The 27,597-nt window shown below is 38.2% G+C and overlaps 1 protein-coding gene across 2 annotated transcripts in view; it reads right to left on the bottom strand.

Annotated features, from left to right (window-relative positions):
- Positions 1-545: 545 nt before the first annotated feature.
- LOC109006363 (protein ACCUMULATION AND REPLICATION OF CHLOROPLASTS 3) overlaps positions 546-27,597 on the bottom strand; it is a 32,183-nt gene continuing 5,131 nt past the window's right edge. For both annotated transcript variants that reach the window (XM_018985638.2, XM_018985645.2), the window contains exons 2-16: positions 26,655-26,713; positions 26,313-26,377; positions 26,030-26,164; positions 22,282-22,330; positions 9,263-9,375; positions 9,113-9,184; positions 8,748-8,858; positions 7,234-7,415; positions 4,892-5,176; positions 4,702-4,787; positions 4,141-4,544; positions 2,528-2,632; positions 2,287-2,424; positions 1,114-1,280; positions 546-936 (exon numbers count right to left, since the gene is read on the bottom strand). In XM_018985638.2, coding sequence (XP_018841183.1) covers positions 864-936; positions 1,114-1,280; positions 2,287-2,424; positions 2,528-2,632; positions 4,141-4,544; positions 4,702-4,787; positions 4,892-5,176; positions 7,234-7,415; positions 8,748-8,858; positions 9,113-9,184; positions 9,263-9,375; positions 22,282-22,330; positions 26,030-26,164; positions 26,313-26,377; positions 26,655-26,713 — 2,044 coding nt within the window. In that variant the 3' untranslated portion in view covers positions 546-863. The remainder of the gene's footprint in view (positions 937-1,113; positions 1,281-2,286; positions 2,425-2,527; positions 2,633-4,140; positions 4,545-4,701; positions 4,788-4,891; positions 5,177-7,233; positions 7,416-8,747; positions 8,859-9,112; positions 9,185-9,262; positions 9,376-22,281; positions 22,331-26,029; positions 26,165-26,312; positions 26,378-26,654; positions 26,714-27,597) is intronic.

A 27,597-nucleotide genomic window follows, 5' to 3' on the forward strand; every position in this document is an offset into this window, starting at 1 on the left:
TGACCCTTCTCCCACAGGGCTCAGAGCGAGTAGCCAAGGACAAGGATTTGAGAATAGATCTAGCTCCTTCCTCGGTTGAGCCATTTCACCTCTCCCGGTCGGTGGTTGAGCGACTTGAATCGCATTTTATTCAATCTTGAGTACCAGAGTCGTTCTAACTTGATTCACTCACAACATGGCCGTAGAATCTATATTTAGTGATGAGGTGAGGACCATTGCCTGGTGAGGACTTCCGACTTGGATTACCAGTTTCTCATTCACCTGCAAACAACTAAGGACAGATAGAGGTGGGAAGTCACGACGCACAAAACAATTATGAGGATTCCCTTGTAATTGGGTGGCGTCAGGCGTGTGTTTCCTTTTTTATTATTTTATTTTATTTTTCCATTATATTCTGCTGACCTCCCTACCCAGTTCACCACTACACCCGACTACGCATGCCCCCTCCATCCCATAGGGAGAGGAACAGAGAAACCAACAAATAAACAAGAATACAACTGCACATTAGTAGAATAAAACACCACTGCATTTTAGTAGGTTGGAACTTCTGAGGAGATCAATTCTTTATATACGTAATTTTTACATGACAGATAACCTAGAATTCATACAGAACAGCAGACATTCCAAACTTTCTTCTCGGTTCAAGTCAACATTACAAAAAAAAAAAAAAATCAATTTCAAGTTTTTGAAATTGATTTTTTGTTTTTTTTTTTTGTTTTTAAACAAGGAACTGGGTGAGGAGATACAAAAATTGGAAATGATTACAATCATCACAACTATTGTATAACCTTTACACGACTGCTCAATAAACTATTAATGATTTTAGAAAAGTAATATTTTTGGAGGAAAACACGAAGTTGAATTTATTCAGTATCGATGTCAGAGTCCAATCGCTTACATGTTACAAGAACACCTTCATCCCAAATCTCAAGAGACCTGCAATATGCAGAATGAATAGATAGTGAATCATTTAACAGGAGTTCATTATCCCTAGAAAACATAAAATCAGTACTTAATTCAGCGGAAATAAACACAGATCAGAAAAGCTATTGCGATCACAAGACTACAAAAGGGAGATAAAACGTGAGCAGGAAAGCATTTGCAAACACAGACCTTTTCCCATTGATGTCGATACAAAGGAAGTGACCATGTCTCCATCCATCTTGGAAATGGCCAAAAAAGACATCACCAGACTTCGAATAGAAACGACCTTCACCATAGGCCCTTCCCTTCCAAAAGTTAGCGAACCATCGATCCCCAGTGTGAAAATAAAACCAACCCTACATGACCACAAAAGTCCACATCTCTCAGGATAACCCACAAGGAATTCTTCAAGGAACAAATAAAATATACTTGTGCATTTTTTTTTTTTAATAAGAATTGATTTATGTTTGCAACTACTGCAAGGACAAAAAGAAAAGAGACTGCAATCTATTGTTCATCACCAGCAATTAATAGGATGTGCGGTTCCCATCGTTTATGTTCACTAACAATAGAAGCAAAAAATGCATTGGTTTGGTTCGAAGTATATCCTCCACGGAAACAGAATAAAATGAACTTATAACCACATATACTGGTTATGCAATCAAGAACAATGAATATTTAATAGGAGCAAAAGATAAATTTCATGGACATAAACATAACTCCCACAGAAGCAAAAAAATTTTGTTGTCAGCAAGGGCAGACATCTGGAAGATATCAAATGGGATAAATTTGTTTACTGTTTTTAGGTGTTCACAGGGATTACAATTTCCCCAGTATTTATCTCAGAAAGTACTGCAAAACCCTAATGATTGAAACGTGCTGTCACTGCAATTGCGACTGAGAAAGCTCCGTCTTGGGAAAATGTTTAAGTTCTGTTCCAATAAGGGCCACGTACACGATGCTTACACACAAATACAACAAATTTGTTACTCCAATTCTAAAGTAGTCATTATAGATGTAGTTTCATGGTAACATGTCTTTGAATATGATCTATAATAAACAACATATTTAACTTTTTAATAGGTGCAAAACAACATATTTAATTACCAAACTTTTACATCCACATTTGCATTTGGATAGGCGTTTCTTTCATCATCCAAGCATTCCCGTGCATTTCAAGAGTCATGCAATTTCCATCAAAGTCCAAAACATTTACAATATCTACATTTTTTAATTCAGTAGTTGAAACCAGATATGGCCAAAAGAATTGATTTATAGGCCATAGTGGAGTAGGACTATCCTATGGTCCACAAGGTGGTCTTTCAAGTTCAAAATAAACTGTTTAGAAAAGAAAAGACAAACCTTGCCATGCATAACATCTTCCCTCCAAGATCCCTGGAAAACATCCCCATTACTGAAGTAGAATGTACCTGGACCAGATTTCTTACCATAGCGCCATATACCGTCATATATGCTTCCATCTCCAAGAACTAGACGTCCCTGTATATGTATTCATTCAATCATAAACAAGCATTGCATTATCTTTGTACAAACAAAATCCAGAAGTTGAGTGTCACTCAATGTTAGTTTACAGAACAACCACCTTTCCTTCAGGTAGACCTCCTTGGCAACGCCCCCTGTAAACCCCTCCTCTGTATTGCATCTCCACAATAGGACTCCACTTTTTCGAAGAATCTCTTTCAGCTTCCTGCATGAAAGCTATACAATCAGAATTGAAATCATTATGTTCCGGAGCACATAACAAGAAGTCAACTTCAAGATAGAAGGATAGGTTATATCACATGACTTAAAAAACCATCTTCAAGATATATGGAAAAGAATTTACATTTCCAAAATGTAGACAAAGAAATGTCAAAATTGTTCCACATCACTTGTTTCGCATCCATCTTTACAGCTGGTATTGGACATCCATTGTCTATTAAGATCCGATCATAAAGATTATACCCTGTCACTAGTTTTCTTTCCATTTTATCTGCTGGAGTTGGAAGAATAGTGCTATTTGAGGATAAATGGTATTTTGAGGGTACTACATGTCAAAAGTTCTAGTTCGAGTACTTCACTGCAAAACAGGTGACACTTGGGTGTGAAAAATGTAGCATTGTATTAAATTAGTGAAATGTAGCATTACATTAAATTAGTGAATAAAGTGAAAGACAGCCACTGAACAATAACAAATACTTTTAGAGGTAGATTAATTTCAGCTCACTTTTCAAAAAGATATACAACTTTCAAATTTTAGTTGTCATAAAATCATTTGAAACTGCAAAGTTGCTTCAAAATTGTGCAAGTAAAAGATAGCAGTTTCAAAGAGCTATTGTATGCAGTTTGATGTTCAACTGTCGTTTGATATACAATATTAGAAATCAAAGATAGTGTATATTGTGCAATATCAGCAAGGACAGCGAGTGACAACAGAAATAGCAATTCTTTGTTTTTCTTTTTCAGAGTTGCCATTTCTGTTCAATTATCACTTTCACAGTTTCACTACCGTTTTCTGGTAAGTGTTCAAAAAAGCTGAAAAATCCAGCCATGAGGTAAAGTACGCAAACAGTACCCAAAGGGAAAAGCTAATGAACTAGTCACATATATCATAGATCTCCAAGTCAGAGTTCAAAGCATTGACAGACATTGTCTTGGAACCAAAAAGCTTACAATGTCTTCGGAAAGCATGAAAGAAATGCTCAAAGGAATGCAAAGTACAAGTACAAAAAATAGTGTGAGGCCAAGGAGGGGACCATGATCCATTCCCATTTGCATACACAACAATCATCTTATTTTGTTGAATAATATTCCAAAAATTTAGATTATTCATAGTCCCACTTAAAAAGAAAACTGCAACTATATACTACTTAAAATGCTTAGCAAGACATTGTCCGTGCACTAGTGTTTCAAGTATTTTCTTTTTGCTAAGAAATTAAATTCTAAAGAACAAACAGTTAATTCAATTTTTTATTATTATTTTTTTCTACAATAAAATCTACGCTAGATAATTGAAGGTTCATCATTTATTTCAGATTTCTGATGTATCATCTTATTTTATGGACTAGTAATTAAAAGAATTAATTTAGGACAATATATGGAGGTTCAAGACCAAATAAAACATGAACACACAATGCTCTGCTGAGAAAAGACAGCTTTTCAGAAAATAACCATGCCTTGCAAATTGAAATTTTTTTTTCACGGGCAGCACATTACCAACATAGATGCTGCACGAACAGATAGAACTCCTTGCTTTTTAGGAACATCAACATATTTTCCCTTAGGTGGAGTGAATGTGTGATTGTAAAAGTCCCTCATTGCTTCAAACCCTGCATCAGTCAATGCACTCCAAGAAGAAGTGCTTGAATTAGCAGCTGGCAGTGCTTTCAGATCATCCCTAGTTTCTGGATCAAGGTTTGGTGTCGTAAATGAGCTATTGACATTGTCTTCTAACTCCTCCGAAGGTCGTACACCAACTGGCAGGTGGAAGACACTCAGGTTATCAAGCATTGGCTTAGTTCCAGTGTCAACAACTCTTTCTTTTGCCCACTCCTCCGCAATCTGATATGCGGGCCCCAAGTTCCAGCTCATGAGTGGCTCCCTTTGGAAAGCAGGAGTTCCTAGACGACACACTTGAAACATAATTACCCAGACCAGAAAGTGTTGGACTAATCCAGATTTAGTAATCAGTTGTTGTAGGAATAATCTGAGAACAAGTATGTCTGGTAATTTACATCCAAGAAAGTTATAAAGAAAAATAAACCCACGGTGCACTACCTTCTGTAATTGCATTGTAAAAACTGGCAGACATGGTGGTTTCCGATGATCCAACCTTACTTTGTTCAGACTCACTATCATAATCCCTATAAAAGCCAAACAAAGACAATAAGGGAAAAGACAGAACATAGATCATTGTAGCAGACATATCATTAAGTGAACCAACACAAAAGGAGGAAAGCAGTCAAACCTTGAAGCATAGAACTCATTATCATTGCTGCTAACCACTGCTTTAAACTCTTCAGGGTACTTTTCAGAATCTTCAGCAATACCGTTTACATCAATCCCATTTCCTCTCTCACTAGAGTCTCTGGAATCTATCCCCTCACAAGGACTTGCATTCTCATGTAAATGGTTTCTCTCGATTTCGTTCAACTGCGGATTGTGTCTCCTTAGAAGATCAAAAACGAAAGGAAAATGCTGGGCCAGTGTAGACAATATGCTACTTTTCTTAGAAGACCGTTGCCTAGTATCACTGGTAATCACATGATCATACATCAATAATTTAAAAAATAACAGTTGTAAGCTGGAAAAAATCAGAAAGTATAGGCTTCAAGTAAATACGAGCAAAATCAAAGGCATATATATACAAGTCAAGGAATATGGCTCATAGGTTGTTGCAAGAAACACCAAATGCACACATGATTACAACCAGAATAGAACAGGCAGTCCAAAGATTTTATCACGATCCTCTAATGAAGAAATTATTTTTCCTTTTGATGAAAGACATCTTCCTTTGAGCACTTCAGGCTTCCCTAGTTGCTTCTGACCTGACACGATGGGTTTGCTTTTGACACAAGGGTCAGTGGTCGGAACCTTTACTGAATTTTCAACGTGTAGTGTAAGAAGTGCATAAGGGGTCAGAAAAATTCTGCCCACCCAACCCTCCGATATACTATCTAATAGTACTGCAAGTGAGCACTATAGTTTAGGGACCACAATAGAGAGAATATTAGAAACCCCTATAGTTTTTTCTTTCTTGGGAAGGGGCCAAGGGCCCCAATAGCTACACCCCTACTTCCAAACCAACATTTCCACCACCATGTTCGCAAAATTCTTTCAAAAGAGCTCCACTCAACCCAATTTAATTTTCATTATCCAGCACATCACAAATGAAACATTTTTTAACTTGTTAACTTCATCACATCAATAAATTAAGAAATTCTTGTTACTAATGATTTTATTTCTTTTTCTGTTCTATGCATTAAGGATCGCCCAAAATTCAGAAATACCAAGAGCTACACATTTCACCCCCCTCTCCATCTTAAGAATTATGGGAATTGCATTCTCTCCAAATGCACCACATATCGCAAAGGGGCACCATCTTCCAGTGTCAATGAACTGGCTGCGTCAAATGTCCAAAAACACCACCGACCACTCCAAAATGATGAGAAATTGCAGCCACAGTTCTCTATCAACACCACGCTGAAGCAAAAAGATGATCGATGTATTCCTCATCATTCCTACACATGCAATACCAATCCATCCCTATTAAATACATCTTCCTTAAATTATCATAGGTCAAAATCCTTCTTAATCCTGTCCAAATGGAAACAAAAAAAGCCACTTCATACAAGACAAATCTAGAGAAATCTGCCCAACCTCTCCTTATGTTTGACCACACCTCCACTCCATATGGCTAATGCACCTCCTTAGAATACTACCCTCCCCATTTTCTCTCATATTTAGCTTCCACCATCATTCTCTGCAAGGCGTTTCTCTTTGTTTCATAAAACTGTAAACAATTCCCCAAGAGTGCTCGGTTGAACCAAAGCAGGTTCTTAATCCCTAACCCACCTTAAGGAGATCAGGATACAAATTCCGCCACGTGATCTTTGAAAATTGAACATTTTCAATACTAAGAATCAATTATCCCAAAAGATAGAACATCAGATATAATTAGTCAACAAAACAAAAAAAAATACCCTCGAAAAATCTTACTCTAGTCCAAACAATGCATGTTAAAAAGAATAGCCATGCTTAAGACTTCAACTCCACAAACAAACAATGTATCAGACTTAAACAAACATAAGAAACAGCCCTAGTGAGTTGGAATTTGAAGAAATTTTAATTGTATTTGCAAATTGCTGATGACAGATATGACATCTTGGTAACATCAGCAAATTCAGGCCCAGCAGATTTCCACAAACACCTGCAATGATTTCCAGTTCTCTTTACATTTCTCTGATAATTATTTGGCCTCTAAATCAATTTATCAATAGATATAGGCAAAAAAAGATGATGAGAAAGAGAAAAAACAAGCAATATAAAATTCAATATACAAATTCAATCAATTATGCTCTAATATTAAATTCCAATTTTAAAGCAATTGGTTATCAGAAGTTCAGTAACAAACAATCAACAACAATAACAAGCTGGCAACTAAGCTGCAGACATAGAAATTTAAGAATGGTCCTTGAGTTATTGATAACTATCAGAGCAGCAGTACAGCTTATAAAGGAATAACAAATTAACAGAGACAAGAATTAGTCTTATTAGCAAGCATTCTTACTTAGAAGCAAGAGATCTCACCCTACTATAAGAACTGTTGTCAGTAGAAGGTTGGGCTCCATATTAGGCTCATGAATTACGGATAATACAATCCTCTGAGTGTATTCTGTACTTTGACGGAACGTATGCAGAAAGGCATATACATCACTGTTGCTGACAGTATTCGAACTTGCAAGGACACATATAACCATGCCATTCAAATCCTACCAAAAAACTTTTTGATAAATCAAATTCAGCAAAAAAAAAAATAAAATAAAATAAAAAGCAGCAGTTAAGAGTAGTGGACTACAAACATTAATGGTGGGTCTGGGATGTTATTTGGACCTCTCCCTTTGGGTTGTTTCTTTCTGGCCCGTGAACTTTCCATTTTAAGCAATACTAAGCCTAAACAAACAGTAAATCTAATGTAAACCATATTTTGCTCACATAGATATTTTGCTCCTAGAGTGAGCACAAGAATGATTCTCCAAACTCTCTCTCTCTCTCTCTCTCTCTCTCCCCCCCTCTCTCCCAATTTTAATCCAAGCAATACACCAATATTGCCAAGACCAGATATGGTGACAGCACATCTTTCACCTCCACTGCTTCTGTAGCTGCTTTATTTGTAAAGGACCAAGACCCATTGAGCAACCAAACACATTTGGAAGATCTGGTAAATAAAGTGATTCAATTGCAGATCACGAACAGGCAGCTTTACAGAGAATCAAGTGAGTCTTCAGTCGGGGGTATGCAAACAATGTTTTTAAGGAATCAAGACAAGCACTTAAATGATCAGTTGTGACCTAAGTTTTTCAACCGTGAATTCTAAAGGGCAAACTTGTTGACCCAAAAGCAATTTTGCCCATCCCCTCCCCTTCCATCCATCTGAAAGGTCATATTTCAAATCCATATTCAATTTCATTGATTCCAGACTTATTTTTTTCCTGATAAGTAATAAAGGGTTTAATTGATGAAAATAATAGGCATAGCCAATGTACAATTGATTCCAGCCAGTAAAAAGGATGGAGAGGTTGATAAGTGGAAGTTGATGAAAGGTAGATCGACGACACAGAAACCCTCTTCAATTCAGTCTAAAGGTAAAAAAGATATATTAGTCTTGGATAATATATATTGAATTTTTTATTGGGTCAAGTAGGTGAGGGAGGTAATCTCCCAAACGGACCAGCTTGAATGAGTGAGGAAAAATCTGCCAAAAGCAAAGTGGTTTGGGCGGATTTCATTAGTTGGGTTGGGTTTCACAAACCTAATGATAAGCTCTAATAATATTATCAAGTGCTTCACTTCACAACATAATTAAATAAATGAGTAATGGAGGGATGACATTTCAACAGCTTGTTAACTTTGGGCTCCACATTGCTTCAATTAGATGTTCAAGGACTACTTTATCCACTTCAGAGTCTCTCTTATAGCAAAAAAACTTACAAAAAGGAAAGAAGATATTTTTATGACAACCAGCACACTTATCTACTTTGCTTTTCCTCATACATTCAAAGGAAAGGGCAGTCATATAGAGATTTCAAAATTGAAGTTCGTACCTTCACACCAAAACCAAGGAAAGGGCAGTCATATAGAGACTGTAAAATTGAAGCTTTGGCATTGTAACCAGCTCCAAATCCAACTTTTGCTTCCTTGTATCTTTCTAAAATCTGTAAATGGTTGCATTAGCAACAACAATTACTAGAATAGGCAACAACCAGAATGAACAAGAGATGAAATACAGGAACTCAAGAAATAAAAGACAAACATTGAAGTTCCTCCCTGTAACTCTACTGAGTTTGAACAGAATATAGTGCAACACAAAATAAAATAGTTAAAAAAGCATAAATCAAGAACGGACTAAGTAAAAAATAAAACATGAAACTAATAAACGAAACAAGGTGGCATGGTTTAGGAAACTTACTTTTATAAGTTCTGAAACTTGAACTTCTTCCACGTCATTATGTGATACATCAATAAGTCTTCTGTGTTTCTCCTGAACAATATAATTGGGTCTCAGCAATATTGTATAAACTTTGAGAGCCTTACAAATACCAGAGAAAATTGAACTTACAGATATAAGAATGGATATGGCATTAGTAGCTAATAAAACAGCATTATTTGCAGTCTTCAAAGCCTCATCTAGAGTAACCAAGTCTTTTCTGAGTAGCATGTCAATGTCAATGTCTGTTGATGAAAAAACAAAAGAATGAGCCACTTACACTATGTTTGGTTAACCAAAACATTCAAAAAAAATTTCAACTTCAATCAAAATATATTGCACTCTCAAAAAAGTTCTATTTCAACATTTAATCCAATTATTTACCTAGATTTCATTGAAAAAAGTTTATTTATTTATTTATTTTTATTAATACATTAAAAAACTCTCTCTCTTAATTTTTCTCTCCGTACAACCAATCCCGACGATGGAAAACAATCATTTGTTATTTCCGATGAGATTGTGCAGTTTGTGACGGCGGGGCCACGACTAAGTGTTGGGGTGTTGGAGTGATTAGGATGGAGTTTTCAAAAGACATAGTGATAGAGTCGAAACTTCTTTCCCTTGTGAAGGAAGGTGTTCCAAACTTCCAATGGTTACGGCTGCTACATGGCATTGGTGGAATATGGTGGTGGTGGAAGACAGAATTTTATATTTATACCCAAAGAGAAGGAGGCCAGTGGGTGGAGAAGGATGGGGGAGGCATTGTGGGAGTTCAACTTTTCTTTTTATAATTAATAAGAAATTTTATTACTAAGAATAAGCACAACGCAAGTACACATGATGTATACAAAGAAAATACCTACTACACTCTAGAAAGCATGAAAACTAAAATGGAAATAAATTCAGTATATTATCATCATTTCTTACAAAGATCTTAGCCCACAAACTCAAAGTAGAAAAGAAAAAAGTTCTGAAGATCTTCAAAAGAACGCTCTTTGTGGGAGTTCATCTATGAAAGGAGAAACACCTATAGAGGAGAAGCACCGATGAGACCATCGGCGGTGAGGATCCAGCCGCAAATACACACATACAAGGAGGCGTTGCTGGTGGAGCAACCCTATGAAATTCAAAAAGAGGGCGGTGGCATGGAATTGCAGAGAGGAGCCGCTGCAAGGAAGGGTAACGGACACGGCACTAGCAGAATTCCTCGTATTGTATAGTGGCAGGCCTAATGTCAGCATGGCAGTGGAGGACGTGCATAGTACACTACTGGACGTAAAAGCGCAATTGAGTACGCTGCAGAATAAGGTTCATTGGTTAATACAATGCGTTGAAGTTAAAGGAGAATTGGGCCTAGTGGGGGCCTAGGAGAAGGAGAAATAGGCTTGATGAAGAAAACAGATGAGCAACGTATTAAGGGCCTAGGCCCGATAGTTGACGAATCTAGTAAGAGTTTGGGTGCTGAAGAGGGGCAGAGCTGCCCATGTGGGCCAAGTAGAGTGGGTAACCAGTTTGGGCTTCAGCCCATGGGGAAAAAAGGGGGAAAGGTGTCTCTTAGGCCCCAGCCCGTGTGGAGAGTCTGAAAAGGGGGTGACCATCGGCCCAGCACCGATGAGAATCTCGTAATCTCGTCGGAATAGTTGGCGAGAGCACCGCATCTAGCTGAGGGACCATCAAAGGAGGTCCAAAAGTCACCGACGGAGGTCCAGAAGGTGCCGACGACAATGGAGGACCTGACAGAAGTAGTGCGGGACAAGGAAATGAACGCTTCTCCACCACTGTGCGCTGAAATTCCGGCATATTGTGGCCAGAAGATGCCGATGAACAGTAAGGAAGCCCCATCCATTCCGGTGGAGGCTCTACAACAATCTAAGGAGCATTTTGAGGCTCGGGCAGCAAGGCAAGCCCCCTATGTGGGAGTTGTTGAGGGGACTCAACAGATGATTATTCCCCTTTCTGGAAGTGACGAGGGAACTGTTATGGACCACAAACGCTTATTCCCCTCTGTAGAAGTGATGAGGGAACTGTTATTGAGTTGGAGGGCAAAAATCTCTTCAAGGAGGAGGAGATGGGGACACCATCGAACTCTCAATAGGCTTCTAGAGAAAGGGAGCCCATACCCCTGAAATGTATGCTACCAAACGAGTCTAGCGTCTCTGATTAGGTGCTAATCAAGGTAAAGAAAATTCAAAATTTGTGTGGGGATGGAGTGTGAGGGCTTTAAGGAATAATTTATGGCTGTACTTACTGCCAAAGAGGTGGGTCACAATCAATTCAAGAAATTTGGGACCAAGAAACAACGGGAACTAAAGAGACTTACGTGGTCATTGAACTATGAGGGTAGCTCAAGCAGAGATTGATCCAACGGAAAGGGGATAGTATCTCCTATATGAAGCCTAAAATTGTGTCTTAGAATGTCTGTGGGCTTAATGAGGCAAATAAGCGTCTTCATATAAAAAAAAAATTCTTCGTGGGTGAAAGGCGGACATGGTATGCTTACAAGAAACCAAGCTGAAATTTATTTCAAGGAAAATTGTGCGAAGTATTTGGAGCTGTCCCTGTGTGGATTGGGTGGATCTTGCATCAAATAAGACTTTGGGTGAAGTCTTAGTGATGTGGGATAGGAGGGTGGTGGAGAAAATAGGAGACTTCATAGGGGAGTATACAGTGGCTTGTTCCTTTCAAAGTGTGGAAGATAATTTCTTGTGGACATTTGCAAGTATATATGGACCGAATGTAGACAAGATCATACAACTATTAAGGGAAGAACTTGCTGGAATACATAACTGGTGGGATCTTCCATGGTGCATGGGTGGAGATTTTAATGTCATAAGATTCCCAAGAGAACAATCTGGAGACAATAGGTTGTGCCCAACAATGACAGAATTTTCAGAATGTATTTTTTATTTGAATATGGTGGATCTTCCTCTCATGTGGGAAGGGGGGGGGGGGGTTCTTTCACTTGGTCTAATACTCAGGTATGGTCTCAACTGGATAAATTTTTAATCTCACTGGATTGGGAAACACATTATTCGGATGTGTGTCAAAAGAGGTTGCCCCGCATTTGCTCGGACTATTTTCCCATTCTGCTGGATTGTGGTGGTATCCAAGGAGGGCGCCGATATTTTAAATTCGAAAACATGTGGCTGAAAGCTAAAGGCTTTGTAGACAGGGTAAGGCAATGGTGGTCATCTTACCAGTTTCATGGCACCCCCCTCTTACATCCTTGCAGGTAAATTAAAAGTTTTAAAGAACGACTTAAAGCTTTGGAATACTCAATCCTTTGGAGACATGGGGGAGCATAAGAAAACCAAACCATGTGGGAGGAGATACAGGAGCTAGAGAGGATACATGAGGATATGGTTCTTTCCCAAGAAGAGAGATCTCGAAAGACAGAGTTGGTTTCAGAATTAGAGAAGGTAATTTCTCTAGAGCAGATCTCTTAGCGTTGCCAAAAATCAAGAGCATTGTGGCTAAAAGAAGGAGACTGAAGTACGAAATTCTTCCACATAGTAGCTAATTCTTCCACCTCAGCGACTTCAATGAGGGCCGTCCGGCGTCGGTTCAAACTCCGGCATCTTAGATATCGCTGTTTTGTACTCCGGCGATCCTCCCGAAGGCTCCGTTGGGCGTGCCATCGACCTTAAAGGCTCCGGCGAGTGCTCCGGCGTCTTCTGTAACAACTTTGCAGTGCTTGCAGTGAGCACGACCTGGAGTCCACAACTTCGCAGTGCTTGCAGCTTCCAAAGGATTTAGATTCATCTCTGATATGATGAATGGTTGTTGAAGAAGGGGAGTGGGTCAGTATGGGTTCTTCTATGGAGTTGGCTATAGAATCTAAATCCTTTACACTAGTAAAGGAGGAGAGCATGTTGACCATTACTGAAAGGAGTCGAAGGGTGATATCTAAGTTGGTTCTGGGTTCAACAACAGTGCAGTGGCCGACCAAGGCCATAGAAGCGTGTACTAAGGATAAGAAACAAGATTTTTTCTCCACTGTCCGGGAAGGTCGACGTAGTTTTACAACGCATCGCTGCTCGAATGCTCGCGGACGTTATATGGCGGTGGAGGAGTACAGTGGTGGGGGGAGGAGGAATTTTATTTTCATTCCTGAAGAGGGGGCAGTGGTTGGAGAAGGATGGGGGAGGTGCTGCGTCATTTTTCCTTCGGTAAGAGAGGGAGTGACGGCTTGGAAGGACAAGGTGGTGTGGTAGGGAGGGAGAACTTGGAGAAAGACCCAAGTACATCCTCGGTGGCGAGGCAATCCTATGCGGCAGCTCTAAAGACGGGACATGCTTCGAGGGTTCAGAGTGTGGGGGGTCTGCCAATCACACCTCAAGACCAGCTTGTCAAGATGCACAAGTCTCTAAAGGAGATGGAAACCCAACTTGTCGAGTTGAAGACAGCAATAACTTTCATGTCTACGAAAATAGATCGGCTTTCAGCTAGAGGCAACAGGGTGGTAAGAAACATGATAGGCCCGAATCCTTTAAACTTAGAAAAAGGAAAACGGAAGATCGGATTCGGCCCTGTCCCTATAACCAGATCCAGGAGAGTATGGCTAGTCAAAAGGAAATCTGGGTTATTTGAAGTGGGGTCTACATCGAGTATTGGCATAGAGACATCAGTAATGGAATGTCATTCGCCTCATGTAACACAGGATAGATTGATAGTCGGTATTACACCCTTGGTCCCAGAAGAAACTATGGCTCCCTCGTTAGAATTGAAGGAAAAAGGTGTACTGCCGAGGTCTAAAGGAGATGTAGGATCCGCTATCATCCCAGAGGTGAAGGAACTTGTTGTCACCCCAGAATCTCCAATGGGGACCCCGATACCATTGGAGAGAACCAATGGAGTTACTGGAGAACCAATTGGTTTGGCGTTGGTGCCTTGTGTAGAGGAATGTCTAGAGTCGGGAGTGCAGGTTGATGGGGATATTGTGGCTCCCCTGCTCTCTCTTCCTCCAATAGCGGATTGGATTCTGCCTAAAGTTAACGAGATTCAGTAGTTCGTGGGAATTTCACAGGGAGGACGTGAAGACCAATTTAACGAACTAATTACTACGATCAAGGCAAGCAGCACACTTGAAACCAAATCAAGCTTCAAGAAAAGCAGGGAGTTACAGCGTCTCTTTTCGACAATCGACTACGATGCTAAGGGTGATAGTTCAACTAGAGGGAAGTCTAAAGGGAGGGTATTGTGAAGACAGGTATCAAGGTGTTGGGGTTGGTGTTCGAGTAGAGTTTTAGTTCTACGGGAAACAAGGATTGGGGTCGGGTCTGATGTACTTTGGGTTGGTTTTTTTATGGACTTTTTGGGTCATTAGGGGCTTGTTGGGTCATTTTGGGCAATGAGTTTTCTTGTATACATTCAGTGTACTTGGTTTCTCCTTACGATGCTAAGGGTGATAGTTCAACTAGAGGGAAGTCTAAAGGGAGGGTATTGTGAAGACAGGTATCAAGGTGTTGGGGTTGGTGTTCGAGTAGAGTTTTAGTTCTACGGGAAACAAGGATTGGGGTCGGGTCTGATGTACTTTGGGTTGGTTTTTTTATGGGCTTTTTGGGTCATTAGGGGCTTGTTGGGTCATTTTGGACAAGGTGTTTTCTTGTATACATTCAGTGTACTTAGTTTCTCCTTTTGATATATACAATATTTTTACTTATCAAAAAAATCCGCTTACAGAATAAGAGGGGTGGAGGCCAAAGCTTTTTGATGGACTAGATTTTGAGTCTATTGAGCCGCATATTGCTTCTTGGTTAGAGAGGCCTTTTGAGGAGATAGAGATTTATGGTGTGGTAAGAAGAATGGTCAAAGACAAAGCACCAGGCCTAGACGGCTTTTCCAAACATGTTGGGAGGTTGTGAAAAAGGATATAATGAGTGTGTTCCATGAACTATTTTCAGCCAGAAAATTTGAGAAAAGTCTAAATGCCACTTTTATTGCATTAATTCCTAAGCAGAGCAGAGCAATGGAGGTAGAGAATTATAGGCCCGTTAGCCTCGTCAATGGGGTGTACAAATTATCTCCAAGGTGCTTGCAAATCACTTTGGGGAGGTATTTGGTAAGATCATCACGAAACCACAGAATGCATTTGTAAGGGGCAGACAAATTTTGGACTCAGTTCTTTTCGCTAATGAATGCCTGGATAGCAGATTAAGATATAGTATCGCAGGGATTATATGTAAGCTGGATAAGGGCTTGTTTGGATTCGCAAGTCATCTCAGCTCATCTCAACTCATCTCACTACTATTCATTACTATTCAGCAACTTTAACTCACAAATCTCATTACTATTCACAACTCATCTCATTACTATTCACAATCCATCTCAACTCATCTCAGCTCATCTCAAGTCATCTCAAATCATTTTCGAATCCAAACATCTCCTAAGTCTATGATCACGTAAATTGGGATTTCCTACTCTATTTGTTGGGGACATGCAGATTTGGGGAGAGATGGTATTTGTGGATCAGATGGTGCATTTCAACAGCAAGATTCTCAATTTTGATAAAAGGTTGTCCCATTAGTTTCTGTAACAGTTCTTGAGGCCTAAGACAAGAAGATCTATTGTCCCCACTTCTCTATGTAATTATTATGGAGGTGCTTAGTAGGATGACATCAGTGTTGGTTATGAATGGCTTTGTGGCTGGCTTTTAGGTTGGTGACCCTAATAGGGGTCTTATTAATATTTCTCACTTACTATTTGCAGATGACACACTAGTATTCTGAGTAAGATCAAAACCAGCTACGAGCATTTAAGGCAATTCTACTCTATTTCGTAGCAGCGCTAGGTTTGAAAGTGAACTTTGATAAATCAACATTAGTGCCAGTTGGGAATGTTAGCAACATTTGGCAATTTGCCAACACGCTTGGATGTAAGGTTTCTTCTCTCCCCATGAATACCTTGGACTTCCGCTGGGGGCTGCCTCAAGGGCTTTATCACTATGGGATACAATGATCGAGAAGATAGAACGAAGATTGGCAAGGTGGAAGAAGTTGTACTTGTCGAAAGGTGGATAGATGACTTCAATTAAGAGTACTCTCTCTAACTTACCAACATATTTTTTGTCTCTATTCCCAATTCCAGCTAGCGTGGTGGCCCGGATTGAAAAACTTCATCGTAATTTCTTATGAAGTGGTGTGAGGGATGAATTCAAATTCCATCTAGTCAGCTAAGACAGGGTATGCAAGTCAATCTCCTCTGGTGGGTTGGGAATTAAAAATATGAGAACTTTCAATCGGACTTTACTTGGAAAATGGTTATGGATATATAATATGGAGCCAAAAGCCCTATGGAAGTTGGTGGTTGACTGCAAATATGGAAGTTTGTGGGGGTGGTTGGTGCACTGAAGAGGTGAATGGGGCTTATGGAGTGGGAGTTTGAAAGCACATTAGACATGGGTGGGAGGTTTTCACTCGCCATACTAAACTTGTGCTAGGTGCGGGCTTTAAAATTAAATTTTGGAGTGACATATGGTGTGGGAATAATGCCCTAAAGGATTCCTTTCCCTCAGTTTTCCGGGTGGCATGTGATCAAGAAGCTTCAGTAGCGGATCTGTAACATACGGGTACAAATTTATGGCTTAAAACTAGTATTTTATTTATTATTTATTTTTATTGTCATTATTAGGAAATATGCTATCTGTTATGCGGTGATTCGTTTCCTATCAAAACTTTTGTATAGTTATCCATTAGTTTCCATATTAGATTAGTTTCCTAATTTGAAACTACAACCGACTCTTCAAAATCCTCTCAGAATCTGACTACTCGTAGGATAATGTTCCTAAAGTTTAGGCAATTTCAAATTATAGACAATCTCCTAAAGATTCACGTTGCTTCCCTCCCATTGCCTATAAGAAAACCCACAAGGCCTCTGAATTATACACATAGAAATCCCTGGGGAAAGGACTCTTTCACGTAGAGAAAGAAACTCACTCCCGTAAGCACCACGCAGCCTCCCTCCTGGCAACCAACAGCCATCTCGACGGACCACCTCCTGGCTGGAATCAATTGTACATTGGCTATGCCTATTATTTTCATCAATTAAACCCCTTATTACTTATCAAGAAAAAAATAAGTCTGGAATCAATGAAATTGAATATGGATTTGAAATATGACCTTTCAGATGGATGGAAGGGGAGGGGATGGGCAAAATTGCTTTTGGGTCAACAAGTTTGCCCTTTAGAATTCACGGTTGAAAAACTTAGGTCACAACTGATCATTTAAGTCCTTGTCTTGATTCCTTAAAAACATTGTTTGCATACCCCCGACTGAAGACTCACTTGATTCTCTGTAAAGCTGCCTATTCGTGATCTGCAATTGAATCACTTTATTTACCAGATCTTCCAAATGTGTTTGGTTGCTCAATGGGTCTTGGTCCTTTACAAATAAAGCAGCTACAGAAGCAGTGGAGGTGAAAGATGTGCTGTCACCATATCTGGTCTTGGCAATATTGGTGTATTGCTTGGATTAAAATTGGGAGAGGGGGGGGGGGGAGAGAGAGAGAGAGAGAGAGAGAGTTTGGAGAATCATTCTTGTGCTCACTCTAAGGCCATACGGCTAAGTCTATTCGTAAAACAAACAGAGCGTTGGGCTTACTTTAAATAGTCTTGTTATTTTTAATTGGGCTTAATTTTATTATACTGTTTTAGTAATTTTATTGGGCTGGTTATATTTTCAAAAAAACATTACTCTTCCATGGACTTTATCTATTTGAATAGTTGAGCCCATAGACGCAAATTTTATAAAAAATATTTAAGGGATTTTAAAGTATGTTCTTTTTTAGAGTTTGCTATGAAGCCTATTATTTTAGTTAAGTTCCTTTATACATATTTAATTACTTGGAGTATTACGACACGCTTTCCTAGGAAATTAGTAACGTCTAGTACCTCGTATAGAAAATGCGCTACAAGTTGGAAATCAGGAAGCAGCGCTAAGAGGTAAATAGTATGATCATATAAATGCATGCGTACTGTGAATATTATTATTATGTATGAAAATATGATTTGCTTATGATGATTAACTATGCTACGCTAAGAGGCAAGTCAATGTTAGATTCCTTCCACGACCCTTGATGAAATATGAGATTATGTTTGAATGAATGAATTTGTTGTTCAATTGATTTAATGTTACTAAAATCATATGAAAGCCATGAGATGTTCATGTAGTAATTCAAGTCAAGTATACCATGTAATGAAATGGTCAGATTATGCAAGCCATGTCCACGTAATACTAAGATTATGTATGCCATGTTCATATAGTACTTAGATCATGTTGCCATGTCACGCTATACCATGTACAAGAATATGCCATGTTATGTCATGTTATGCAATGCCATGTACAAGAATATGCCATGTTAGAAATGTTCATGAAGCCTAATAAAATATCATGCATTAAGAAAGATAAGAAATGTTACGATGCCACGGACTCAAGCGTGGTTAACCACAAGTAAGCGTGTCTCACTCCATGTTATGCAAGTTAGGTGAAACACGGGCTCAAGCGTGTTTCACTCCATGTTAAGACAAGATAAACAAGATATTATGCATTCACGTTACATGTTTGCCATGATTATATATGCTTCCGCTCATGTTAATGATGAATACGTATGCTATATGAATCTGTGACGATATATGTATGTAAAGTCTTTTCGGAAGTCATGTTACGTGTGTGATTGTAAATCTATGAAGCTGTATGTATGTTATGAAGAGTCTTAAGAAATTAAGTCCATGTTAGGCCCAAATTATATTTTACGGTGTGATGTGCTACTTACTGAGTATTCGACTCATTTTTGTTTGTCTTCTTGTTTTCTTCCATCTTTAATTCTCACAGATGGTGATTATGATGACGCAAAGCTGGATGGCCAAGAATAGATCTAGTACAAAGACTTAGGAAGTGATAAGTGATATTCACACAAGAATTAGATTTCTTTTATGTCATTCATAGGATTAGTTTATGTTCTTTTGTTTTACATTCAGTTTTCGAAACAATCATGTTCAATTTAGTTTTAATATTTTGATGTTTTTCAATAAATGAGGTATTTGAGGAAATGAATCTCTTTACCGGGCATCATGTTATGAATGTTAGTAACATCTCTATTCTATGGGAACGGGTGTTACAGGGAGATCAAGTCCAATAGAACATCACTTTCAATAAGGCAGCACAAGATTGGGAAGTAGGCAACTATGAAGAATTCTTTAGCCTATTGTTTTCTACGAAACCGAATGGACAATAAGCGGACAAGTTGTGGTGGGTACCTACAGGTAAGGGTACATTCTTGGTTCGATCCTTCTACAAGTCTCTCACACACTCACCGAATAATCAGTTCCCATGGATAAGAATCTGGCAGAATAAGGCGCCCCGCAAAGTGGTCTTCTTTACTTGAACAGCTTTCCTAGGAAAGATTCTGCCAACAGATAAGCTGAGGAAGCGCAAGATAATTATACTAGATTGGTGCTACATGTGCAAGAAATCTGGTGAGATGGTAGATCATCTCTTATTACATTGCGAGATAGCTCGACCATTGTGGATTGAAGTGTTTAGCCAAATAGAGTTAGCTTGGATAATGTCCGCCACAATGGTTGACACTTCTAGTAGGTGTTCCACAAATCAAAGCCCTGTGGAAGATGATCCCTATCTGCATTATGCGGTGCATATGGCAGGAGCGCAACAACCAGACATTTAAAGATAAGGAGCGGACAATAGAGGAACTTTGATCCTTCTATTTTAGAACTTTATTTCTACGGGTCATAGCTATAGATTTTAATGACCTAGATTTTCATGACTTTCTTGTTTACATTACTGCAACCTAGATAGGTCTTATCTCTTGTATACAATCTTGTGTACTTGGGCTATGCCTATCATCATTAATAAAATCATTTACTTATCCAAAAACAAAATCCTTATTTAATTTCATTGAAAAGTTAAAATCATAAAAACCATAACAACTTTTACAAAAATCAAAACAAAAACTACCATAAAAGATTATATTCACTCAACTTTTCAACTCTATCCATCCACTTTCACAAACCCCCATACAAAACATTACAAAAATAAATATTGAAATCTTTCCATCTACTTTCACAAAACCATATAAACAATACATCTCAAAACAAAAAAAAAAAAAAAAAAACTCTCTGAACATTCTTAAGATTCTCTCAACCAAACATATCCATAAGTCTAGCAAATTCATCAACAAAGTAGTTAACTAACTGTTATTAACCAGATAATGTTCTTTTATACTCTTCTTTGTAACTGGACTAAATCATCCCAACCAAACAATAATTCCATTTTACAAATTTAATGACCAGATAATGTTCTTTTATACTCTTCTTTATAACTGGACTAAAACATCCCAACCAAACAATAATTCCACTTTACAAATTTAATGGGTGCACTTATGAGAAAATAAATAAATAAATTTAATGGGTACGCAGGCTTCATTTTACAATTTGTCTTTCTTCCTTTCATAACATAAATTTTATTGCTAAAAAATGGGTGTTACCTCAGCACACAAGAAGTATACATGAGATCCATGAAGCTATTTAAAAACGAAAAAAAACTGCAAAAAATTCATGAAAAGTAGAAACAGACTCGATACAAGGTATTTAGAAATGATGACTTAGAGCTCCAACTCTTGACTTCTCACAATCCTTGAAACTGCCCTCATTTTGATTCACCATAAACATCACAATAATCAAGCCAGGATCATTCTTCAGAATAAAGTGCTTGATGACTATTAAACTACCCTTTCCAACATACTGGAAGCACCACCACTCAACAACATAAACTAATGTCTCCCAAATAGACCAAAAACCATGCTCTGTAAAATGCTAGCAACTTACAATGTAGTGGAAGGCCATCCACAGTTTCCCACTCTTTTTACACATGCAACATCGGTTGACTGCAACTACAACCCCCCACCCCCCCCACATAATTTAATGTGAGAACTTCCCTTAATACCGCTGTCGACATGAAGAACATAAATCTATGGACGGGTTATTCTGCCAAATAAGCTTCCAAGGAAAGGGTGGGGAGCCATCGTGAGGACAAAGCACATGGTAAAAAGACTTTATTTAGAATACACTTTGCTAGATAGGCCCCACATCATTTAATTTCACCATTGCAACCGCCCTACGCAAGTATAGCCAGTCAAAGAATGATTTAAAGAGATCCACCTCCCAATCATTGGCTTCCCTAACAAAATTTACACACCAGTGGATAGAATCATGCCAGAGTTGACAATGATCTACCACATAAGCATCCTTTAAATGAGAAATTCTAAATAACTCAAGGAAATCATCTTTCAAAGATAGATCACCAAACCACACATCATGCCAAAAGAGGGTCTCAAACCTGTCACAAATCTGGTAAAGCATGTGAAATCTCCTCAATCCCTTCTAATATTCTTCTGAGGACAAACCCTGAATGACCCATTTACATCATTGGAACACCAACCTCCTCTCAAACCTCCATGCTTAGCATCCACAAGCACCCCCCGAAGGTTATATGTTTCGTAGGCAATACAGCCACTTTCCCAAAAGAGCTTGGTTAAAGGAAATAAAGTTTCTCACCCCCTATTCCACCTTTTGTAACTGACAAACACACCTTGGACCACTTCACACGATGGAACTTACACTCCTCCTCTAAACCTCCCCACAAAAATATCATCAATAACATTTTTCAAATTAACCTTCCAACTAGATACTACTAATCAAAAAAAAAACCTTCCAACTAGATACTTCTTCAAAGCATAGGAATAAGCAACATACGGAGCTTTGCATTTCAATTGTCAAGTTCAACCAACCCATTTCCGTAAGCCATGACAGGCATGCATCTCAATTGACAGCAAGCACTTTACCATTTGCAACAGATTACAAGAAAGTTTACCAGTACCATGGTGTTGATTGATACCAGTGCCAAGACAGACAGGATTCCTGTTCTGCCAAACATCAGAAGCATTTTTTTTATTGGCATCAAGTGTCCGGGAACAGCGTCCCAACTAATCCTGGGGGTTTCCCACAAGTGCAAGAAACATATTATCATTAACCACAATCTTTTTCAATTCCCTTAATGTTTGTATCTGATTCTACAACTAATGGTCTACACAATCAGTCTAGGGAGTTGTACTAATAAAAGAAATGAGGCATCACTTACCAATAAACAAGTTTGTATGCTCCCGAAGCTTTCCTAACAAATGTTTGACCTGTAAAATTGGGTTATATGTACAATTTTAGTGTATGCATATATAAATAGTCATACAATTGCAATGCCAGATCATATGAATGACTTTCAATTATGTATAAATTCTGAGGGCAAACATAATATTCTCCATAACTCTGAAATATTTAAAATTGATCACAACTAAATGAAAGATTTCAGTGAATTGATGAAAAAAGTAATCAAAAGTCGTCCATAGGCTTTCAATATAGCATAAAGTATGACGTAAGGAATGGATTCTGTCACAATCAGGAGTGGCTTTTAGGTTTTTAGCCTGAAGTGTCCCATGATGTCCTGTTTCTTTCAACAGCTTCAAAAATTGTGATCGAGATTGGAGGTTAATGATTGACCCTTGGAATCAATTTTTTAAGTTGCGAAAATTATTGTTAAAAGCACAAAAGGCACAATCCAAGTACACAGGACTTATAAACAGTGTTGTAAAAAGCACCAGCGCACTAAGCGCAAGTGCCATCTAGAGCCTAGGCACAAAGCGCAAGCACACCTGATTGAAGTAAATCGCATATTTTTAAAATTAATGTAAAATAATAAATAACCCACAACATACCATAGTAAAAAGTTTAAAAAACAGGATGGTAATATATTTAGCCTATTAACTCAATTTATTAGAGTAATGCAACATGAAGATCAAGTAGTCAACTAATTACATAGATTTAAGAAATTTCGATCAAACACCATTGTGCTAAAGGGTTCTTAGGTTTAAGATCCTGTGGAATTGTTTTGAGAATTAACCACATGTGGTACGACTTAGAAGTCCATTAGAACGAGAACCCTTTTGAAATTTTTTTCTTCCATCAAGGTTAATCAAAAAACACTTGGCAGCTTCACAAATTGCCAACTGTCAAATTTAATTTTGTAAACTAATTAATTTTTTTTAAAATAATAATAAATCAAATATTTATGATGAAAACATATTTTTTATTTAAATATATCAAACTGGAATGGCCACGTGGTGGGCAAGCAAAAAGATCCACTATTCCTTTGGGCATGACCCAATTCCATCCCAACCTGACTGAAAAAACCATTCCACAAAGCACTAGCCACCTTGCAATGGAATAGAGGATGATTTACATACTACCCACTTTTCTTATACATGCAGCACTAGTAGATCACAATAATGTGCTTTTTTCTCAAATTATCCAAGGTGAGGATCTTCTTCAAAGAAGCTCTCCATGCAAAAGCTGCAGCTCTCAGAGGTACCTTATAAATACTCATCCAAGGAAATGAATTGTTACCATGAGAGACAAGCGCATTACAGAAAGAGGGTCCTTGAATATCCCTTTCTTGGAAAGAGCCCAAAGGAGCTTGCATCCACCTCCTCATCTCACACTAATGGAGTAAAGCAGATTAAAGAATGCAGTAAAGGGTTCTGTACCTCCAACTCATGAGCTGCTCTGATGAAGCTAATAACATTCCACTGTGGGAGGTCATTAGATATCACCAAAAACCACAAAAGCATCCTTAGCATGAGCAACACCAATTTGGGGCTGTCAATTGGGTCGGAGTCGGGTCAGTTTTAGTCAACCTGAAAAACAACCCGACCCAAACAATTAAATGGGTCAATCACCTCAACCCAAACCTGACAGGCCTATTTCACAAGTTGACCCGGCACACCCATTTGACCTATTTAAAAATAAAAACCAATAGGCATGTGTCGTGTGGGTATGGTTCCAGAATTAAATTCTAGCATAACATATGGGGTGGTAATAGGGCACCCAAGGAAGCTGATCCAAATCTTTCGTTTAGCGAGAATGTAGGAATGTCACGATTGCTTGACCTTTTAGACTTATCTAATGGTGTTCCTCAATGGAGTGTAACATTCTATAGAAATGCTCAAGATTGGGAAGTCGACACTTTTCCGGAGTTCTTTATTCTTGTGTACTCTACTCATATGGGGGAAAGTTGAATATAAGATTTCTTGGGCACCTCTCTAAGATAGGGAATTTCACCATCCACTCATTCTACCAATCCCTTAACACGCATAATGCAAGCCCATTCCTGTGGAAGAGCATTAGGAAGACAAAGGCTCCCCTAAACGCAATCTTCTATGTATAGACGACTTCCTTGGGGAAGATTCTTACTTAGACAATTTAAAGGAATACCGAGTCATTGTCATGGATTGATGTTGCATGTGCAGAAAGAGTGGGGAATCCGTTGATCATCTACTATTTCACTGTGACATTGCCATGACCTTGTGGAATGAGTTCTTTGCTTGGGTGGGAGTGGCTTGAGTGATGCCAAGAAGGATGATCAATCTCCTAGCATCTTGAAAGAAAAGGCCCTAAAATTTTATTGAAACAAGTAAACAGATATTGCCCAAGTACACAAGGAGTATGTGAAAGAGAACACCTATTACAAGTTAAGCGCTAGAAAATGATACAAGAAAGTCATGAAGGGTAAATCCATCAAGTACAATGACATAAGCGCAAAGAAATAAGGTACAAAAAAAGAAACTTCTAAACTCATCTAGAGAGTGAGCTCCAATCATTTCTTTCAAGCCAAATGCACCACATGAGGCGAGGCATAAAGGAATTATTCTCCATATAAGCAGTGAAATGTGGGTTGCCCTGAAGGCCTTTCCAACAAGCAAAAAGATCCACAACCATCCTAAACTACCCATGCAAGTCCAGTTCTGCTAAGGATCTCATCTCATAGCCCTCTTGGCACCTCACAGTGAAGTAATACATGATCCACTGATTTACCACTTTTCTTACACACATACACTAACCCATAACAATAAGTTCACCTTTTTTAAGTTGTCTATGGTCAAAATCTTCACAAAGATGCTATCCAACCAAAATAAAAAAAAAAAAATTAAATAAATAACTTTGGAAGGCACCTTACTCCAAATGCACTTGCTTGGGATAGATAATTTTCCATTGATGCCAACTACTAACCCCTAGAGGTTGGCTTAAGTGGTAAGAGTCTTGATCTTGGTGGTATGCTACCTCCAGGTATAAGGTTCAAACTCGGGTGCAAACAATTTCTATGGACCATCAGACTAGGGAAATCTCTCCTTGAATTACTCGAGGTATACTTGTGGGAAGCTCCTCACAGAGGGCATGCGCACCCCCGGGATTAGTCGGAACTCTGTTCCAGATACCCGACACCAATCAAAAAAATAGATCCCGAATACTAATCCCTGAAATTTCATCCAACTGGCAAAAGCCATGTTAAAACTAATACTAGATGGCCTAAGGGCTTTGTGTAAACAGAAAACTACCCATTTACAATTGATCAACAATTACATCTCTATTACTTCTTAGAGAAACAGACAACATATTCCTTTGCAATATTTTTATTTTTATGGCATCTTGGGACCTCAAGCTTTCAACCACTTATCATTCCATTTCCAATATGTCTCCCTAACTGATAAGGCACGACTTCAAACAAATCAGCACATTTTGAGAAAGTTGGAAAATTTGAAACAGTAGTGTTGTCAAAGTAAACTAAATGCACTAGATATTTCAAAAAACCAAAAAAACATAGAAAACATTCTCTCATATAACTAACCCTGCACCTTACTACAACTTTAAAAGATTTAGATTGCTCCATACAAATCCGAGAGACAAGAATATATAAAGCAAAAGGGATGTTATCGAAGAATGGTTGCTGTATAAATCCTAATTATTATTTTTACTCTTGATAGTTCACAAGCACACACTACCTCATCATGGCGCCTCTGTCCTTCAAAGCTGAACGGCTTTAAAATAATCACAACAATGAATCCATTTACAGATCTTATTGTTCTAAGAATATCGACTGCAGCAATGTGATCCAAGCCATATCCTGCACTAGCCACCTAGTGAAAACAAAATAAAGTAAATAAGAATCGTTACCAGGGTAATTTATGTAGCAGAAAACTTTTGTTGAATGAAAAATATACAAAATTTATCCAAAATGATATCAGAATCATAAATACAAGAGTAACAGGTAAGGAATGTACAAACAAGGATAATAGCTTTTGGATGCAATTGTATGAATAGTGAAGCTTCAAGAATCCTTGGAGTAAGATCTGCGAAAGTAATCGAAAGGATAAATAGATAAGAACTTCAATTGCATATGACATTCATATGATTTGATAAGAGTGTAGACTATGGTATAGATTTAGTATCATATTTTGCTGTCCAAAAATAAATAGAATATCCTATCCTTCACAATACATAGGAGTTTCAGTTACTTTGCACAGCATCATGGTTTGCCTCCATATAAGAATGAAATTTCCAGCAAGATTGTATATCTTTTACCGCAACTCTAGACCAACTTAGGAAAAACTTGAAGAAAGAATTAACCTTTTCCAGTGAACCTTTGTTGTAATTTCGCCTTTGATGAATCTTTCATGAGAATATTCCTGCAAAAAAGTTGATAATGATGGATATATCATAGACACAAAATCTCAAGTACAATCATTTGAGGATAATTGACTACTCCTGGAACATTTCAAGAATATAACTAGTTCTATATGCAAAAAATATACTGAAATCACAAAGAGATGCAAATAATGCACAAGGAAAACTCCAAAAAGAAATGAAGAAGAAAAATAAAAGAGAATAAACATAGCCCCTAAAGTTTACATCATCTAAAAACTGAACGATACATAGAGGAACTCAAAGCTGTAAGAGAGAGGCATCCTCCCAAAGAGAAATCAAGGAACGCATCCTTCAGCCTAGGCACAAGTAGTTCAACAAACTGAAACCAGCATTGATTAAGGGGTTGTTTGGATACAAGAAGCCTCTCAACTCATCTCATCTCATCTAATTATTATTACAACTTTCCCAAACTCCTACTCAAAATACAATAAACAATCAACTTTTTCAAATCTCAAAACAAAAATAATATTCTAACAACATTTTATTCAACTTTCAACTTTCATCTCATCTTATCTCAACTCACCATCCAAACCTCTCCTAAAAAGTTGAATCTTTTAACTCTTATTTTCCTTTTGAATTCTCTCTGAGTGTGTGTTGAAGCTCGATGGCGATGGTGACTTCGTTGTAATGTAGTAACTGTGGAATGTGTGGTGGAGTATGATGTTTGCTCTAATAATGAATACTCTTGCAGTACAATTTGCTGTTTTGTACAGGTCTGCCAATGTTGTAGGTCTTGGTTTTTATTGTTTATGGTCTCCAGTATTGAGTGTCTATGACATCTATATTATTGTAACATGCTATTTCTCTTTTTCACTAACAAATAAGGATAAAAAGGAGAGTTCTGAGCCCAGTAGAATCACTTCAA

The sequence above is a fragment of the Juglans regia genome, chromosome 13, assembly GCF_001411555.2.
Source record: "Juglans regia cultivar Chandler chromosome 13, Walnut 2.0, whole genome shotgun sequence".
NCBI classification, from domain to species: Eukaryota; Viridiplantae; Streptophyta; class Magnoliopsida; order Fagales; family Juglandaceae; genus Juglans; species Juglans regia.